Source organism: Ictidomys tridecemlineatus, chromosome 16, assembly GCF_052094955.1.
Source record: "Ictidomys tridecemlineatus isolate mIctTri1 chromosome 16, mIctTri1.hap1, whole genome shotgun sequence".
In the NCBI taxonomy this organism is placed as follows: domain Eukaryota; kingdom Metazoa; phylum Chordata; class Mammalia; order Rodentia; family Sciuridae; genus Ictidomys; species Ictidomys tridecemlineatus.
In genome coordinates, this window is record NC_135492.1 from 41,068,199 (window position 1) to 41,084,780 (window position 16,582).

The 16,582-nt window shown below is 35.7% G+C and overlaps 1 protein-coding gene across 5 annotated transcripts in view; it reads right to left on the minus strand.

Annotated features, from left to right (window-relative positions):
• Fancd2 (FA complementation group D2) overlaps positions 1-16,582 on the minus strand; it is a 92,600-nt gene that overhangs the window by 41,904 nt on the left and 34,114 nt on the right. For 2 of the 5 annotated variants that reach the window (XM_078033491.1, XM_021732018.3), the window contains exons 1-14: positions 16,322-16,543; positions 14,867-14,950; positions 12,281-12,421; positions 11,509-11,576; positions 11,167-11,270; positions 10,438-10,498; positions 9,181-9,233; positions 5,788-5,866; positions 4,783-4,907; positions 2,374-2,461; positions 1,767-1,871; positions 1,284-1,381; positions 787-895; positions 190-219 (exon numbers count right to left, since the gene is read on the minus strand). In XM_078033491.1, the coding sequence (XP_077889617.1) occupies positions 190-219; positions 787-895; positions 1,284-1,381; positions 1,767-1,871; positions 2,374-2,461; positions 4,783-4,907; positions 5,788-5,866; positions 9,181-9,233; positions 10,438-10,498; positions 11,167-11,270; positions 11,509-11,576; positions 12,281-12,421; positions 14,867-14,930 (1,125 nt within the window). In that variant the 5' untranslated portion in view covers positions 14,931-14,950; positions 16,322-16,543. Of the gene's footprint in view, positions 1-189; positions 220-786; positions 896-1,283; positions 1,382-1,766; positions 1,872-2,373; positions 2,462-4,778; positions 4,908-5,787; positions 5,867-9,180; positions 9,234-10,437; positions 10,499-11,166; positions 11,271-11,440; positions 11,577-12,280; positions 12,422-14,866; positions 14,951-16,321; positions 16,544-16,582 lie in introns of those variants that run through there. The other 3 variants (XM_078033490.1, XM_078033492.1, XM_078033493.1) reach the window with 3 other exon arrangements.

Sequence of the window (16,582 nt, forward strand, 5' to 3'; positions counted from 1 at the left end):
GGCTTATTTTGCTGCAAAAATTAACCAGTAGGAGCAGACCATCTGGCAAGTTGCCCAGTAGCAATTATTTATTGGAGGAGCTAGAGAAGACACAGAAGGAACAACTGAAGGGAGAGAGAAAACAGAACAAGCTAGCTGAAGTCACTACTTAGACTATAATACTTAAAATTCGTAGGACAAAAGCATTACCTTGTGCTTAGACTCAATGTTTTCAATTGCCTGGGGAAAAAGGGGTCACAAAAACATTATGACACATCAGTGGAACATTTCTTAATGCCTTATTCAGCATGCCCTGTTCCCTGACTTGACAGCCAATCTGCCAATCATCTATCATTTTTATCTTAGTTTTTATTTCTACGTTTTTTTTGTGGGGGACAGGAACAGGATTGAACTCAGGGGCACTCAGCCACTGAGTATACTTTATTTAGAAATAGGGTCTTGCTGAGGCTAGCTTTGAATTCATGTTCCTCCTGCACACTGGGATTATAGGCGTGTGTCACCATGCCCAGTTATTTCTACTTATCTTTTTTTTTTTTTAAATTTTTATTATTAGTTGTTCAAAACATTATATAGTTCTTGACATATCATATTTCATACATTTGATTCAAGTGCAAAACACAACAGACACTAGTATGGCAATATGTAAAACAGTGGATGTGTAACTGATGTGATTCTGCAATCTGTATACGGGGTAAAAATGAGTGTTCATTTCTACTTATTTTACTTACATTATCCATCACTGATTTACACCCCTTTCCTCCATGATGGTCCAAAGATCTCACTCACCTTAATCCAGGCTTCTGAAATGATTTTCTCATACCTAACAGTCAACTTTAAGATATCAAAGAGAAGCATAACACAGTTTGGACTGTCATCTTCTTGGTATTCTGAAGAACTACAAGTAGAAGAGGGGAAAAAAATTATTTCTTCTACTAACCAAAGAACATCTCAGTACCTGTTTCCTAGCCAGGTACCTGGGAGCAAGTCATAATCGCATATGTAAAAAACTTGCAGTCCAGATGGAAGTGATCTGAATGGCGTTTCTCTCTCTCTCTCTCTCTCTCTCTCTCTCTCTCTCTCTCACACACACACACACACACACACACACACACACACACACACACACGAAGTGAGAAACTAAATGGTACTGTACATGAATGTACCATTATTTGTAAATTTTAAGTATTAAGTTCCAACAGTCCTGACTTTCAGAAAAAACAGATGTCGGAAAACTTTTCTTTTACTGCTAGAAAAAGAATGGCAACTGTCAAAAGCTCTATTACCTTGCTCCTGTAATTTTCAATTTGATTTGGGAAGCCTGAAACATTGATGGCAAAATAAAATGCTGCAGATCCAACCTCTCCCGAAGCTCAGAAATTACCTGAAGAAAGTAAAATTAGCCATGTTGTTGTGGTCATAGTGGATAGAGACAGCCCATTCTCTCGATAGAATTATAACAACCCCTTAAAGACTGAAGAAAGTTTAAATGCTGGACAAGGCAACATTGAAATAGTTGATGACAATGGTTAATGCAGGTATAGTATGTCACACCCAAATTCCAGAATTCTTTGAGGTACACAGAAATTCCTGTAAGGGCTTATACATAATAATCAATCATAGTATCATTCTTTTCCCTGAATGCTATGTGGATTAATCAGTATTTATCATTTAGTTTGGGGCCAGAGAAGAGTAATATGGACCTATTAATTTAAATAAATTTATCCTGATGTACTTTTATCTACGTTGGGCAGGAAAGACTACTATACCTCAAGTGCATTGGTGGCTGTTATGGAATGAAGAATGAACTTGATTATCACAGGTAAGTCAACCAAAGCAACTGAGGACAGTTTACCCATCACCAACTGGCGGACCTAAAATTAGAAAGCACAAAAACCTTAACTATTTCCATGTCTCTACCTCAACCCCAAACTGACTTCTTAGGTACAATCAGAAACATAACTCTCAGTTTTCCCATACACAACTTGAGGGGAAAAAAACGCCTTCTTTTGCTATCCTCCAAATTACAAGTTTTCAATTGTTAATGCAAAAACATCCTCACAAACAGCTGGCAAGTGTATTGTCTTACATTTTGAAGCCCAAATTCACAATTGGATCTAAGAAAGCATAAAAAAGTGTTATCCCACTAGGCACAGAGATGCATGCCTGCAATCCCAGAAGTTCAGGAGGCTGAGACAAAGTTTTAACTTTAGAGCATCTGAAACTCACTGAAAAGAATAAAAGATTAAATGTCATTCAGTACAGTTTGAAAGGGCAATTTTCTTTACATAATTTCTTCCAAGGTAATGCCTAATTGACAATGGTTCCAAGAGTCAAAAAGCTGGCCCTGTTTCTGGAGAGCACAGTCTTTCCTACCTTAGATAGGAAGGTTGGGTCAAGTCGGAGACTGGAAAGGACATCCAGGATTGGGACAGTAAGGGGAGTATTCTCCATTAATAGGTCACTGTGAATGTTGGAAAAACAAAGTTGTATAAAGGTTTAAAGAGAACTAGGCAGATTAAACACTTGAGAAAAATGACTCATCAGATTATGGGAAGACAGGATACACAGTTGTCCCTTGGTATCTGACCTTGGATTTCAGGACCCCACTCTTCATGGATACCAAATTGAATACATGCTCAAGTCCCCTACGTAAAATGGCATAGCATTTGGATATGCCCTATACAGTTCCCTATAAACAGTAAATCATCTCTGAATCATTTATAACACTTAAAACTAGGTAAATGCTATGTAAATAGTTTTTCTGCTATATTTTTTAGTCAATGAACCTTTATTTATTTATATGCAGTGCTGAGAAATAAACCCGGTAACTCATACATGCTAGGCAAGTGTTCTACCATTGAGCCACAACCCCAGCCCCTCTTCTACTATATTGCTTAGGGAAAAATGACAAGGAAAAAGTCTGCACATGTTAATACAGATGCAGCATTTATTCTGAATAGTTTTGATCTATAGTTGGTTGAATCAGAGGATGTACATACAGAGGGCCAGTTGTACTAAGTTCCAATTAAAATAATGATTTTATTTTTCACTAGAAGCTGTCTTCATTACAAAAAAATAATATATGCTCACTATAAAAATTCAAGTAAATAAATTAAGAAACAAGAAGCCCTCCTTCACCACACCAACTACCCAGAGGTCACTATTGAGTTTGGCAAACGTCCTTCCTGAAAATAGAAAAAAAAGAAAACCAAAACAATTACAATAGAGCATGATTAAATATAAAAGAAGCATATGCAGGGTGCTATAGGAGCATACAGTAGTGAAAAGTATAGGGATGGATTCTAAAAGAAGGCTGTACAAAAGAACAAGCTGGCAGGAAGCAGGCAAAGTGAACAGTTAGGACTGTACCCAAAGGGAGCATCCTGCCCAAAAGCATAAAAGCAAATCACTGGACACATTTGGAAGTAGGCAAGTGCAGAATTCAAATTTTTTAAAAACTACCTCTAGGACAAGTAAAAAGTTACATTAATACAGAAGCTATATTCTAGGGATATAGTTCTCCCTTCTTTATTACTAATCTACCAATTATAGTACTATTTTTCAAATGAATGGCAGTAAGCAATGGGTATCAGCAACAGGTCTAATGCAGGGAGTATATTACAATGAATTGTCTAAGGATCAAAAAATGTAGATGTTAAACAGCATACTACAGTGAAACAGCCACATCAATGTTTACACCAGCACAATTCACAATAGCTAAATTGTGGAACCAACCTAGATGCCTTTCAATAAATGGATGGATAAAGAAACTATACACAATGGAATATTATTTGTCATTAAAAGAGAATAAAATCATGAAATTTGCAGGTAATTGGATGGAGTTGGAGAATATCACGGTAAGTAAGGCAATTCCCAAAATCCAAAGGCCGAACGCTTTCTCTAATATGTGGATGCTGATCCATAATGGGGAGTAGGCTGCCACCATGGGAGGAATGGAGGAACTTTAGATAGGGCAAAGGGGAGGGAGAGGAAGGGAGGGGGCGTGGGAAAGATGGTGGAATGAGATGGACATCATTACCCTAGAACATGTATGAAGACACGAATGATGTAACCCTGTGTATAACCACAGACATGAAAAATTGTGCTTTATGTGTACTATAAATTGAAATGCATTCTGCCGTCATGTATAACAAATTGGAATTTTAAAAAAGAAAGAATGTAGATGTTTAAAAAATCCATAAATAATCGTGATGTGCAAGTCAGATTGAGAATTCCTTGGAGGAAATGCTAAGGAAACAAAGTCATCATGTTCAAATTCTTACATGCCAAATTTATATACCTAATCCTAATCAAGACACCTTCATTCACAGGTATATCATTTTTTAAAAAGTATATGGGTCTTGGGGCTTAGGTTGTAGCTCAGTGGTTAAATGCTTGTCTAGCAAATGTTAAGCACTGGATTCAATACTCAGCATCACATAAAAATAAAATAGGGCTGGGAATATAGCTCAGTTGATAAAGTGCTTGCCTACCATGCACAAGGCCCTGAGTTCAATTTCCAGCACCAATAAAGAAGTAAAGTAAAATAAAGGTATTATGTCCTTCTACAACTAAAAAATATTGGGGAAAAAAAAAAACAAACAGATGGGTCTATTCAAATATATACCTGTCATTAAAAATACAAGTCAAATCCCATGCCCTATTCCTGAGAGATAGATATATCATGCTCCTTTGATACCATATTACTACCACTCTATACACTGCAGCAATAAAGCTCCCATATTGGTGCCTCTTTGAGACAGTAGCAGAGTGCTCCTCTACCTGAGTTCTTTCCCCACATCAGCATGCTGGGCATCCCCTAAGATCTCAGGTAGGCTGGTAACAAAGTCATGTTGCAGGTACACTGGAGCAATACTGATCAACTGCATGATCTTGGTGGTAAGGTCCTGCAGTGAGGGACACAATTAGAATTGCAGCACATTATCCAGAATACAGAAACACTACCTACTCATAAAATGCAGAGCTCAAGTTATCTTTTGTACAATATCTCAACTACAGATGCAAGCTCAAAACTTAAGTTTAGAGGCAAATGGCCCAGATAATTTCATATAAAACAAAACAGAAAAAAATATAAGATGGATAGTATATTATCTAATAGGTCTATTACATACATTATTCCATTTAATCTTCAGAACTATGAGGTTTTACAATAATTCCCATATTTTAAATGTATGAATGAATTACCCAAGGATACATGGTTAATTGGTAGACCCCAAATTCCATCCCAGATGAAACCCCAAAAACTCATATTCTTCCAAACAGAAATTTAGCATCAGAATGTCTGTCAACTTAGAAAGATGAATTTATAAACTCCTGAAGAAAATTGAACCTAAAGCACTTGGCTCAAAATAGATTTAACCTTATCAAGGTGCTTGGATAACAAATCATATAACTACAAAAACTTTTACAATGTTCCTCAATATGTAATCAAATTAAAACAATTGTAGTGAAGTAAGATGGTTTGGTATCTCATCACTTCAGAAATACACTACAATCTCTTCACTTAGAAAAAGTAATTTATTTACAAACATTTAATTTATATATTAAATGATATCTAATTTTATAATTAGATAAGCTTTTCTGAAAAAATTTAAAGGGAAAAATAATCATAATTCTCAAATTATGAAAACTGGAAAAAACTAATGGATAGTCGGAAAAGTGTGAATGCTCAGCATAAAAACAAGGGGGAAAACCCTACAAATTCTAAAAGTTTGGCAAGTACAAAAAACATTCTTTAAATATGAATAATAAAGCTCCAAAGCCTACCTTGCCATCCACAATTCTGTCAAGCCATTTTAATTGACTGAAAATGAGTCGAGGCATGTTGATTCCATCACTGTTTGCACTGAAATGTTAGAATGAGAATTCAAGGAAGTTAGACTTTGTTTTTTATTTTATTTTTGTGCAGGGAATTGAACACTGAGCCTCACATGCTAAGGAAGTGCTGCTGAGCTACACTCCCTGCCCCAGATCTTAGCCTTTCTGACTTTTCTATAACAGCCCTAATACTGTGCAAAATATTCCATTCATTCAATTAACATTTACTGAAATATTTCCACGCACTGAGCAATGTGCTAGACCAAAAAGCAGCAGACATAGGGTTACACATATTAAGAAAGAGGTCTGGAAGAAGACACGTCAAACTATTAGCAACGGCTACAGCTGGAGAGAGTTTAGAAAGAAGGGAAAATAGGGCTAGATAGTATTTCTTTTATTTATATATATTTATTTTTTAGTTTTCGGTGGACACAACATCTTTATTTTATTTTTATGTGGTGCTGAGGATCGAACCCAGTGCCCCGTGCATGCCAGGCGAGCACGCTATCGCTTAAGCCACATCCCCAGCCCCAAGATAGTACTTCTTAATATAATTTTTTCTATACCAGGGATTCAACCCAAGGACATTTAGCCACTGAACCACATCACCAGCCCTTTTATTTATATATATTTATTTATATATATTTTATATATATATATATAAAATGTATGATTGTTGGGGTTTTTTGTTTGGGATTTTTTTTTTAGATTTTTTACTTTATTTACTTATACAAGGTGCTGAGGATTGAACCCAGGGCTTCACACACACCAGGCAAGACTGTACCACTGAGCCACAACCCTAGCCCCCCTTTTTTATATTTTATTAGAGACAGAGTCTCACAGAGTTGCTCAGGGCCTTAGTTAAGTTGCTGAGGCTGGGTTTGAACTCAGAATCCTCCTTCCTCGGTTTCCTGATTCCCTAGAATTACAGGCATGCACCATCACACCGACCTTAATAATATAATTTTTAAAAGATAGAAAGCTAACAAATTAAAACTGAATAGAATAATATTTTTCAAAAGGTAAAAATTTATTACATCAATGAAAAAGAAAAGGCAAGCACATCAACTGCTATGAAAACTCATGAGTTCAAATTAGATTATGTTCATGAAAGTATTATGACAAGCATTTCTTCACTTATGAAGAAATGTTGGCTCAGTTACTATTATTTTCCACAAAATAAGAATCTATGCCTTCCTCCTAACCTAAATTTTTGGACTACCCCCAGCTCCTTTTCTTAACAGTATTCTTGGTCCTTGTTTACTACAACCAATCTTTTAAAAAAATTTTTGTATTGGTACATTGTAATTATACATAATAGTGGGATTCACTAAACTATACTCATACATGGACATAATATGATCAATCTCATTCCCAAGTACTTTCTCTTTCCCTCATTTCCTCCAGCTCCCATCTGACTGCTCTACTGATCTCCCTAATATTGTATTTTAATTACTGAATTATTATTATTCACTCTAGTATATTCATACATAGATGCAGCATAATTTTGTAGATTTCATTCCCCAGTAATTCCCCATGCCCTCCCTTCCTTCCACCACAGCCCATCTTAAGCACTAAGAAAGACTTAGCCAGAACATAAAGCATCATCTAAAACCTGAAATTTTTAAAAATGCATCTTCAAAGTATATTATGTATAGGACATAAAATGGAGAAAATGAAAATTACTATGTATCTGTCATATCGAAGATATCCACTATTAATAATGCATTATTATGCTTTATATTTTTTTAAAACAAGACATTGATTTATAACATGGGTTTTTTTTTTCAATTAATGTATGGCATCAAATGGTCATTATAACTTTTTTTAATATTTTATTTTTAGTTGTAGTTGGACACAATACCTTTAATTTATTTTTATATGGTGCTTGAGGATTGAACCAGGGACTTGCACTGCTAGATGAGCACTCTACTACTGAGCCATGACTCCAGCCCTAGTCAGTATAATTTTAATGACCACATGATGTTTCTATTTTTTAACATGTCAGTTGTTCACAATTATTTATTATTTTCTTGTCTGGGTTTTTGTTGTTTTTCTTTTGCTTTGTTTTGCAGTGCTGGGGACTGAACATAGAGCCTCCTGCATGCTGTATAACAGCTCAATCACTAATCTATAACCAGTTCTAATTTTTTGTTATTTTAGACAATAATCTTATGTCTTTGTTTTCAGTTAGTAAACATTTTGGGGTAAAACAGGAGAGAGCAGTGAGGATTAAAGGGTATGCAAAATCTTAAGTCTTTTTTTGTATATGTGATGCTGGGAATGGAACCCAGGACCCTCACACACACTTCTACTACTATGCTACATCAACCTAAAACCTTAGGTTCTTCTTTTCCTTTTTTTCTTTTGTACAAGGGAATAAATCCAGGGGCTCTTACCACTGAGTCACATCTGCAGCCCATTTTTGTATTTAATTAGAGACAGTGTCTCACTGAGTTGCTTAGGGTCTCCCTAAGTTGCTGGCTTTAAACTCACAATCCTCCTGCCTCAGCCTCCTAAGCCCCTAGGATTATAAGCATGTTCCATGCGCATGGCCAAAACCTTAGGTTTTACGTACAACTTCTTTTTTTTCAAATGACTGAACAAATTAATAAGCTCATTAGCAATGAATGCACATGCCTGTTAATTACACTCAACATAGAAGACTCTTTTGAGAATGGAAATAATGAATTCATTTATTGTTTTAAAACTGTGTCTTTGCTAATAAAATTAAACTTTTAATGTTTAATGTTCTTGCATTTGTGAATTGTCTGTTCACGATCTCTGTCTACTTTTCTATTATAAACTGTTCAGTTTTTTATGACATAATAATTTTTAAAATAGATAGTGCAGGGATGGGGTTGTAGCTCAGTGGTAGAGCACTTGCCTAGCACATATGAGGCACTGGGTTAAATCCTTTGCACCGCATAAAAACAAAGAAAATAAAGCTATTATGTCCATCTACAACTAAAAGAAAATTAAAAATAAAAAATTAAATGAAATGTAAAAAACTTTTAAAAAATATGTAGTACACACACACACTATAAAAACAAAAAGGTAAAGAACAATATTCAGAGAATACCTGCCTCCAGTCAATTGGCACTAGGAATAATCCCATGCATGTACATACATATATATTATTTATTTTTAACCAAATTTCTGCTAATTTCTTATGAAGCCAATAATAGATGAAATTTCAAAGAAAGGTACCCCAATAAAAGTTTAGTACTCATGTAAGAACCTGGCATCATAATTAACATGGTCTTCAGAGAAAACAATGATGTTCCAGAGAGAAACAACTCTATCAGGGTGCTAAAAGTATTCCAGAAAAACTTCACTTACGTTTTGAAAAGAAATTCTGGCAACTTTTCAAATAAGATTTTGATAATGGCAGGCTAAAAAAGAAAATGTAGAGCATTACAAGATAGTCTCAAAATACACAACAGAAATATATAATTAGCCAGAATTCTCTCCCACCAGAGCTCTTAATGTCCTCTTAATTATAAGAATGTTCACATAGATACTGAACATAAGCTGCTAAAATACAAAGATACGAATAATGTCTTTTGAAATATTAAAAATCAATTGCTAAGACAAAATAATCAGATAATAAAATATGAACAAATATAACTGTTAATCCATGAAATGTAGTCTTTAAAAATTATCGAATATTTTTTCAAGAGAAGACAGAGGACAAGAGCTCTTAGACTTAAGGTAAGCATTATATTTTATTTCCGGGATAGTAGGGGATAAGAAAGGTAGCAGAATACAACAGACACTAATATGGTATTATGTAAAAATGTGGATGTGTAACTGATGTGATTCTGCAACTTGTATTGGGGGTAAAAATGGGAGTTCATAACTCACTTAAATCAAATGTATGAACGATGATATGTCATGAGCTTTGTAATGTTTTGAACAACCAATAAAAAAAAATATCAAAACAACAAAAAAGAGGCTAGTATATTTGTACTTGGTATTATAGACTATTTCCAAATATTCTACAAGTATATGTGGTTAGTAATTAGAAGTGTACAGAATCATTAAATTCTTTCTAAATTAAAAGAAAAAAAAAGATTTCCAATGAAAACGAAGAGATAAAAGATGGGGAGAAGAAAAATGGTGGATAAGATAGGAAGGAGACTTTCCACTGTACATTAATTTTATATAATTTGAGATATTTAAAATATACCACTACATAACACTCAATACATTAAAAAAGAAAGGAGGGGGAAGGAAAGGGAAAAATTAAATTATTACGGAACTAAAAAGCTAATTGGGAAATGATGCAAATGTTAGTGAGATAAAGATTATAAGGTTCTCAGTGCACACAGGATGCAGCCTTCAGAAAGAGGACTTAGATGCTGAGTGAATAAAAGGGACTGCCAGATGAGAGGGACTAATGGGCACAGTTCAGAGATGTAAATAATACCCTAAATAACCCTAACAGACTCAGCTCACCAAAAGAGCTATGATAAGGCTGTTGCAAACTTAAACTCTCCAATTACCCTACTCTGCCCTGTTCTAGCCACTTATAATTGGGCACATACCACAAATCATATCTATCAAATGTTCACAGAAAAAGTAGTAGAGTCTCACCTGTAATATGTCAATCCCCAGAAGCAGTTTGATGAGGCTCTTAGAGTAAGATGCGCCCATGCTATAAAAGACACATTTGTTTACTATTTTGTTTTCCTTTTTTTAACATTTTTACTATCTTTTCTCCAGAAAACTGGTTAGGTACACAATCTAAAGATTAAGCCCACAATATAATCTTTTTTAGGAAGGTGGGGTACTGGAGATTGAACCCAGCAGTGCCTAACCACTGAACCACAACCCCAGCCCCCTGTTTTTTTGTAGTCATAGATACACAGAATGCCTTTATTTTACTTGTTTATTTTTAGGTGGTACTGAGGATCGACAGTGCCTCACATATTTTATTTAGAGAGCATCTTGGTGAGTTGCCTAGGGCTTCACTTAATTGCTGAGGCTGGCTTTGAGCTCATGATCTTCCTGCCTCAGCTTCCCAAGCCACTGGGATTACAGGTATGCGGGTGGCCACTATATAATCTTGTTAGACAAGAAATACAGATCATGATAGAGAGGTAGAGAATTTTAAATTCTATCAACACAGGTAGAAGTAGTCTAGAAAACACTCAGTGCTTAGCCTTAAAATCACAAATTTAACAATTTTAAGTTTAGGTTTAAACTCTGAGGAAAAACGAGCTACAAATCAAAAGTGAAATTATAAAAATCTGTACCCCCCACACCCAAGCCAGTTACTGTAAGAGAATGAATTTATGGAGGCTGCATGCCTCCTCTCCACACCTGGCTTCCTCGTCGTGTAGACGTTCACAAGACAAAAGGCAATTCCTGAAACTGTCATGGTCTTCAATGTAAGATTCCAGGCCATCAACAAATTCTTCTATCACCTTAGTGAGATTTTAAATATAAAAGAGTAAGATTTTCAGTTTTAACATTTATTGTCAACTAAAAATCATTCTAGCCCACTCAACAATTTGCAAGTGTCTTTCAATTCCTAATTCCAGAGGAATTAGGAATTGAAAGACAAAAAATCAAAAATAACAGAGAAAATACATACTTTGGGATAAGAAGGATGTTTCCTCAGGGACTGCTGAAAAAATCAAAAATACCAGAGAAAATACATACTTTGGGATAAGAAGGATGTTTCCTCAGGGACTGCAATAGCTTCTTTTGGAAAATTATTTGATCCACAGCTATGAGGAAAGAAAGACAACTGGTTACCATGGTCTGTGACATCTAACAGTTTTCTTCCCAAAAGATCTGAGTCTCTAATCTGATAAAACCACTTAAAATATCTTCAACCTAATTTTGTTTGAACCTTCCTAAACCCACAGTAAAAATGTAGTTGTTGTTGTTGTTTTAACACAATAACTATTTTATTTATTTTTATGTGATGTCAGGGATCAAACCTAGTGCCTCACACATGCTAGGCAAGCACACTACCACTGAGCCACAATCCCAGCCCCTAGATGTAGTTTTAATAGAGGATAGTCACTAAGTGTCCTAAAAAAACACCTGCCATAACCTTAGCACAACAGAATAAATTATGCCCTAAAAACAGGGCCTTATATAACTCTACACATTTTTCTCTGAAATTATTCTGACACAGATCTATTTACTTCCTGGATATTAATATATTTTTCACAAGAAAGTATGGAAGAATACTAGCATATAACTTTTTTTTTTTTTTCTGGAAAAAAAAAATTAGAAGTACTTAATGTGCATTAACCAGGACAACAGAATAAAACAATATTCTCTAAAAAGTAATTTCATTTTTATCTCCTGACAGATGATCTACTCATCTTTAATCTTCACTGCCTCTCAATGTAGAAAAATACACGATTTAATCCTAAGACCTTTCACTAAACCCCAAAAATAGATTTAGATAAAATATTACCTAGTTGATTTTGATTCTCTCCAGTTTTAAGAACAAGTCCTGATGTCTTAAGAAGTCTTACAAAGACATTGTCATTTTCTTCAACTTCATTAGAAGCATAAGATTCCTTTGTCTTTTTGGAAAGTGATTTCTTCCTGGTTCCTGAAAATAGACAAAATTTTAAAGATTATGACAAAAAAAAGTAAAACAAAGATTAAGGGGCTGGGATTATGGCTCAGCAGTAAAGTGCTTGCCTAGCATGGGCGGGACCCGGGTTCAATCCTCAGCACCACAAAAAATAAAAATAAAGGCATTGTGTTGTGTCCATCTACACCTAAATATATATATATATATATATATATTTTTTTTTTTTTTTTTTTTTAAAAAGATTAAAATGTAAATCCAGGAATAATACCTTTGAGAGGAAATCTGGGGTGTTCCTGAAATATTAAGACTAGAATTGGTGCTACAGTGAAATGAACTATCTCTAACAATGGTCAGCAATAGTGACTTCCAAATAGAAAAATAAAACAAGCAGCACACAGAATTATATTTACCAGGTTTTCATTTGAAGAAATCAAATTATACCACTTGAAACAAGAATAAACAGAATGCTTTCCACCCAAAACCTAAAGCAGTCAGTTCTCTCAAGTTATTGTCAAACCACTGTATTGAAATCACTGAGAAGCTTATTAAAATGCATATTCCCAGGCTAAATTCTAGAACTTACTGAGTGAAATCTTGAGAATGGCACCTAGGAGTCTAATTTTTTTTTTTACAAACTCCTCAGGTAGTAATCCTGATGTACACCAAATTTGAGAATTAATGGTGTGTATACAAAAACAGAATGGAGGGGAATAGCATGGATGAAAGGAGACCCTCATCATTATACAAAATACAGATGTGAATTTGGTATCAACATACCTTATATGTAATCAGAAATGATAAATTATTGTATAATGGTGTATTAAGAATTGTAATGCAAAAATAAATAAATAAATAAAAACCAGAATGGAATAAGTTCTCCTACATCAGATCTTTAATACAAAGCACACATTGGTTTCATCCCAAGGTTTTCAACCAATAAAAAGTAACAAGCCAGGCACAGTGGTGCACACCTGTAATTCCAGCTATGGGGGTGGGGAGGCTGAGGCACGAGAATCCAAAGTTGGAAGCCAGTTTTGGAAAATTAGCAAGGCCCTAAGCAATTTAGCAAGACCCCGTCTCAAAATAAAAGAAAAAGGTCTGGGGATAGGCCCTGAGTTTAATCCCTCCTAACAAAGAAGAAGAAAAAAAAAACCAACAACAAAGCCTTAAACAGAATGAAACAAAGACCACTTTCAACCTTCCTTAAAGAAATTTAGGCTAGGCACAGTGGTGCACACCTATAATCTCAGCAGCTCAGGAGGCTGAGACAGGATCACGAGTTCACAGCCAGCCTCAGGAAAAAGCAAGATGCTAAGCAAGTCAGTGAGACCCTGTCTCGAAATAAAATATAAATAGAGCTGGGAATGTGGCTCAGTGGTTGAATGCCGCTGAGTCCAATCCCTGAACCCAAAAGAAAAAAATAAATTTAGGCATAACTAGAAAAGATTCAGTTTGCTCATCACACCAAAAAAACCAAAATCCCTTCTCATAAATTTAACTCAGAAGTCTCTTCCCTTTTGGAGAACAGTATTTTGAAAGTACAAAATCTTCATTTAGTAACTTCTTATATTATTTTTCTTCAGTTTCAATTTTTTTTATCAATTTGTCTGTATTCTACAATTCCTTCACCAACAGATAGAGCCTAAATCAAGCCTTTACTAACAGAGTTTTAGCCTTAAAATTTTATTTCTTAATTCTAAATATTGTCAATAACATTTTCATCAACATCAGTTGTATTTGACCATGAGTCAGACCTAAATTCCTATACCCTAATAAGAAAGAACACTTCAATCAGTTAGAACCTTAAATGATTCTTTTTATATTTATTTTTTAGTTGTAGTTGGACACAATACCTTTATTTCACTTATTTATTTTTATGTGGTGCTGAGGATCGAACCCAGGGTTCTGCACGTGTAAGGCAGTGCTCTACTGCTGAGCCACAACCCCAGCCCAAGCCACAACTCTAGCCCTTAAATGAGTTTAATAAATGAAAAGAACTTTCAGTCTCTTCTCTTCCAAACTCCTAGGGTCTTTGTCAGTCACATTCTCATTTGGGCAAAGCTCTAAACAATTTCTTTGCCTCTGCTTTCACATACCTTTCCTTTGTACATCACTACCATAGCTACCTTAACTTTTTTTTAAGGTAGAAAAGACCAGGCTTTTTAAAAAGATGGGAACTGTCTTTTCTTTGTGTCCCAACACAGAGATAATGTACAGAAGTCCACAGATAAGACAAATTCCTCTGATGAATGTAGCCACTGATGCTTAGAGGGGTATGCCTGAAGTTATATGTGGAAACAGAGAGAGAACTCTATCCCAAATCTCCTGACACTGGATTCTTTGTGCTGTATCTATTAGGCCTTGATGATGCCTAGCACTTGAAAAGTAAAAACTTTACATATCACTAAATGTCTCATACATTTCCTATAGGAAATAAAGCAATAAATGGCAAATACTTACTGGAGGCATCTTCCATCAGGGTCTCTTTATCCTCAGATTTTGACAGTGTTCTTTTGGAAATCATTTTGAGTGAAGTTCTCCACACTTAAATAATTTACAAGAGTAAATAATTTACAAGAGTAAAACGACAGGAAAAAAATTATCCTCCAGAAGCAAAATTCTGATAAGTCAAAATTACAGTTAAAAAAAATAAATGTTCTTTCCAAAACCAAAAGAATTTTAGTCTTCATACTAATTCTATCACCAGGTGCTCAATACATTTCAACTCCCATATTTGGGCAATTCTTCAAGACTTGTTTTCCTACTTTCCTCTTTCACTAGAACACTTCCTAAAAGGAGAAAATTCACAGCTATTCCTCTGAGATTCAAGACACCTGTCCTCTAACTCATTAATTCAATGTAATATAAGGACTGTGCTAGGTGCTGGGGTTACAACTGTGAACAAGATGGACATGAACGCTGCCCAGAGGGAGTTTACAGAATAAAGGCAAATAGTCTTAATACATTTAACTTCAGTTGCGTAAATCCTATAAAAGGAAAATACAGGTTACTCTGAGTGAAGGCTTACAATGAAATTTAGTCTAGGTGGAGAAGAAAAGCAAGGACAATTTCCCAGAGAAAGTCCTCCCTACCCCTAGGGCTAAGGATGGAACCCAAGGGCTTCATGCACTATGCAAGAGCTCTGCCACTAATCTACGCTCCCAGCCCCAGAAAGTCTTTTCTTCTTGTTTTGTTTTGTACCAGGGATTGAATCCAGGGGATTGAGCCACATCCCCAGCCTTTTTTTTTTTTTTTTTTTTTGAGGCAAGATCTCGCTAATTTTCTTTCGGCCTCGCTAAATTGCCAAACCTGGCTTTGAACGTGCGGTGCTCCTTTCTCAGCCTGCCGACCCGCTTAAATCAGTTATAAATTATCAGTATTTTAGGTGCCCTACCGGGCTTTTTTTAATTAAAGTGATTTGTATTTAATAATTCATTTTTTCCTCACAAAAATCTGTGGGAGGAATTATAATAGTAATAATAATATAAATTTGTATTATATTATAAATTATAAAAGTAATATAAAAATAATAATATTACAATTATTATTCCCATAGTCCAGGATTCTAACTCCAGCAGACCGACTCCGGAATCTACATTAACTACCACCAGTACTTAACAATGGCTTCCAACAAGGATTAACACTTACGATGTGTTAATCCTTCTATATTATCCATTACCTCATTTAATACTGTAAAACCACTGTCGGCCATTTTGCAGATAGAAAAACAAAGACAACTAAGGATCTTGCGACTTTAGAGCACACACCCTCAACACGTGCGACACCACCTCGTTTCCAGAAAAGTCTAAAGGAAGAGGGGATGAGGCCAGTCACCAAAACCAGACCATTCGGGTTTGGGGGATGGGAGCGATAGCGTCCCTTCTCATTTCGTCCCTGTAACGACGCTGGAGGTACCTGAGGGAATTACCCCACGATAGGGCGGATGAGGAAGCCAGGTTCCGGGCGCGGAGCCCCAGACTAAAGGCTGGGCTCAGCCTGGACCTAGGGACTAGGCCCCAGTGGCGCGAAGCCTCGAGCGACGCCAACTGCAGATCCACTCAACACGCAGAAGTCGTCACCGCCCCTCACTTTTGACTTTCCCGCCCGGCGCGACGTCGCTCTGACGCTACCGAGGCGCGCCGCTGAATGACGTCAAAATTCCGCGCCGGAAGTCGG